Raw genomic sequence first — 3978 nt, forward strand, 5'->3', positions numbered from 1 at the left:
CATCCAAGGATAGTCTCCAACCACATGTGGCTATTGAAATTTTAATTATAATTAAATCAAGTTTAAAATTCAGTTTTTCAGTTGCCACCTTTCAGGTGTGTTGAGTAGCCACATGTGTCTATTGGTGACCATATTGACAGCCAGATACAGAACATTCCTGTCATTGCAGAAGGTTCTGTTGGACGGCGCTGCTATGGACTTTAAGAGAATCATTTCAAAATTACAGCAGTGGGGAAAGCCAAAAAGTAGTCTAGGGTGAGGATTAAATCCATAGTGAGGAGGCACTGAAGATATCAAGCATAAGTTAATCTTCTAAGTCTTGGCAGACAAGGAAGAAGGAGATGAGGCAATAATTGAATGGGGAGCCAGGGGATGCAGAAGCCCTGAGCGCTGTCAACAGTGGAGAGAACGGGCTGAATAAAAGGCCCAGTTAATGACAGCACAGAATGGTCAAGTTCACACACACTGAGAGTATCCATCTGGCACCTCCTATAATTTTTTTTAAAGACAAGCATTTCCAGGAGCCTTTCCTACTTTATGTTCTATTTGCCTATCAAATGTTAAGTGTGAGGAAGCTGAGTAATAGTTCTGGTGTGTTTCTCTTGTGTAAAACCCTAAACTTTATCATAACCCTTTTCAGGCCCAACTTCGACACTGTATGTCCAAGCAAGCAGAAGTATTAAGTAAAGGAAAGCGGCAGACAGAGGGCACCTTACACAGTTTGAGGAGACAAGTGGATGCTTTAGGGGAATTGGTTACCAGCACCTCTGTGGATTCGACACTGTCACCCAGTCTGGAGTCTTCCCTTGCAGAGGACTCTCAACTTGGACAAAATCAGGTAAAGGGAAGCTCTTAACAAAGGGTTTACTATATTACATGGAAAGTATTGAAAGCTTTAGGGTGCATAATCTAGAGGATATTCAGAAGGACATAAATATGCCACCTTCAACTCTCTGGAAAACTTGTCTCAGCAAAGACTTTTTTGTGGTCCCTGGGAAAACAGGAAGGTACTGGTTGGTAGATGGAGAAAGAGGATAAGCTGATGGCTCAGGAGATAGACTAGAACTGGAGATCGGATGACCTGACAGGGGTGTAGTTAATTCTACTATGAACGTCCTCCACTTCTGGATTTCCTCATTTTCTACTCAGTCAACAGAAAGAGCTTAGACCGGTGAGGTCAATTTGAGTCCACTTTGTCTCCCTGTATCTTGTAACTTGCAGACCTCTTATCCTAGGGTGTATAAAAACTTTGAATTTCACAAAGGTTTTCTATGTGAGACTTAATAAGGTTAATAATCATTTAGGAGGAACATGAAATATACTCATGGAACTGGTAACAGTATACAGCTGTCAGAGACACATAATAGCTTCCATTTTTGAGTGCTGTGTACACATACTAAACTTTATATATATCATCTCATTTAATCTTTACATTATGGGAGGTAGGAATTATCCCTTAACATAGATAAGGAAATTGTGTAAAATGATAAATGACTTGGTCAAGGATGTATCAAAAGACAAAAGCAGGATTTAGGGACTAATATGTCTTTACCACAGAGCAGTATAATGGTGGAACCTTCAAGGACAGTTGCTTCTTCAATATGCCCAAGGTGGGCAAGTGACTTGCCTAGGTCACATAGCGAATCAGCAGAGCCAAGATTTGAACATGATTACCCTAACACCCAAGTCAGGTAACAGCCAAAATCATCATGGGCCTCAGGGCAGGGTTTAAGAAGAGAGGCACTGGGCATTATAGGCAGGCTTTGGAAGTAAGATAGCCCAGAGAGTGCCTAGGGGTTTAGGAGTCAGTTCAGTTCGATTATCAACTCAAAGTGGCAGCCAGAATTCAGGTGCTTCAAAGGCAAGGCACAATGGGTGGGGGTGAGATTGTGAGATTTAGAAGTCTGGGGTTGTAATCCAGACCTATGGAGGATAAAAACCTGAACTAAATTGGATTTAGGGGGCTGGATTCTGAGCCTAACATTTTATCTCCCTTCTATTCAGAGCTCCTTCCTACAGGTTCTACAGAGCCCGCCAGATGGTTACCGACACTGATGCCACTTCCCAGATTCCTGCTCACAGGGTATGTGTTACAAAGAGATCTTTTAACTAGCATTTTCAACTGGAAGATCTTGAATTCTAGCAGTCCTAAGAAAAATAAACTTCTAACTTGTCATAATTTTGTGCAGTGGTTTACCATAAAACATTTTTCCAAAGAGATATTTAAATTACCTGATAGCCTCAAGCCATCACTAAATTCTGTTAATTTATTTATTTATTTATTTATTTTTTTTTTTTTGAGACAGAGTCTCACTCTGTTGCCCGGGCTAGAGTGAGTGCTGTGGCGTCAGTCTAGCTCACAGCAACCTCAAACTCCTGGGCTTAAGCGATCCTACTGCCTCAGCCTCCCGAGTAGCTGGGACTACAGGCATGCGCTACCATGCCCGGCTAATTTTTTGTATATATATATTTTAGTTGTCCATATAATTTCTTTCTATTTTTAGTAGAGATGGGGTCTAGCTCTTGCTCAGGCTGGTCTCGAACTCCTGAGCTCAAATGATCCGCCCACCTCGGCTTCCCAGAGTGCTAGGATTACAGGCGTGAGCCACCACGCCCGGCCCTGTTAATTTATTTAAGACTATTTCTAGGCTGGGCGTGGTGGCTCACGCCTGTAATCCTAGCACTCTGGGAGGCCGAGGCCGGTGGTGGATCATTTGAGCTCAGGAGTTCGAGACCAGCCTGAGCAAGAGCTAGACCCCATCTCTACTAAAAATAGAAAGAAATTAGCTGGACAATAAAAATATATAGAAAACATTAGCCAGGTATGGTGGCGCACACCTGTGGTCCCAACTACTCGGGAGGCTGAGGCAGGATTGCTTGAGCCCAGGAGTTTGAAGTTGCTGTGAACTAGGCTGACGCCACGGCACTCTAGCCTGGGCAACAGAGACTCTATCTCCAAAAAAAAAAAAAGACTATTTCTATTGTTGCAAGAATTTAATTCATCCTACTTTTGTCTTGCTGTAGGAACGTGGCTCAGCCAGATGAGGAGTACTGTATTGTGTAAATATATGAGAGAATACCTTCTCCACTACCTCACTAACTTCACAATTGGAAGGCCGCTTGGTTTTTTTGCCAAAACTCTACTGTAGTTTATTTTGCTTGTAATATTAATGCCAAGGTTTTTGTAAATCATTTGTACATGGGGGAGTAGTTGTATACAATTTAAACCAGGGTCCTAGGTGGCCAAGATATATATTTTTTTTAATCTTTGGACTGTGTTTTTATAAAACCAATGCTGATTTTAACTGCATTATTTGTATCTATAAACTGGCAAATCTCATGATAAAAAATGTACTTAAGCTCCTCTTCATTTATTTAGTGTCAAGAGTTATTTTTCAATTCTGCTTAAAATCTATTTTTCATATAAAAATAAAAGATATAATCAACTTGGGTCTGTCATCTGACTTTACAATTCACAAATCAATTTACAGTAAAACCATCAAGCCATAAAATTTTTACCTAATTCCAAAAAAAATCTTTCAGGTGGTTTTTCCATCTTTTACTTGGAGGTTGAAATGTTATCAATGAATACATGTCATAATTTGTAAGTATCTACTATACAACTATTTCACTTCAGATGCTTTTCCTCAGCCAAAAGCATTAATTCGTTGGTGGAAAATTAGGAAAACTATGAAGAATTTGACCCAGTGATAAATTCAAATTGTGTTCAGACTTTTAAATTTTTGAACTACTATAATTAACTGGTGAACTCCATGATGTGTAGTTTTTAAAAAAACAAGAATAGCAACTGCTGTCACAGTTCTGTGGCCACAGAATTACTCTCAGGGGCAAATATGTAATATATTAGGTTTTAAAATATTCCCAAGAACTCTTTTCTAGGCCACTAGACAGCCTCTGAGCCACAACAGGCATTATACCATGGTACTGCAGTACGGAGTAGCACAGTGAGTGCAGTAG

General features: G+C 40.3%; 1 protein-coding gene across 3 annotated transcripts in view; it reads left to right on the forward strand.

The window, feature by feature from the left end:
- Positions 1–3310, forward strand: part of CNTRL (centriolin) — an 83967-nt gene extending 80657 nt beyond the window's left edge. For 2 of the 3 annotated variants that reach the window (XM_069476727.1, XM_069476728.1), the window contains one exon: positions 641–1121. In XM_069476727.1, coding sequence (XP_069332828.1) covers positions 641–856 — 216 coding nt within the window. In that variant the 3' untranslated portion in view covers positions 857–1121. Of the gene's footprint in view, positions 1–640; positions 1122–2004; positions 2084–3024 lie in introns of those variants that run through there. The other variant, XM_069476726.1, reaches the window with a different exon arrangement.
- Positions 3311–3978: the final 668 nt, after the last annotated feature.

The sequence above is a fragment of the Eulemur rufifrons genome, chromosome 7 (genome assembly GCF_041146395.1).
Source record: "Eulemur rufifrons isolate Redbay chromosome 7, OSU_ERuf_1, whole genome shotgun sequence".
NCBI classification, from domain to species: Eukaryota; Metazoa; Chordata; class Mammalia; order Primates; family Lemuridae; genus Eulemur; species Eulemur rufifrons.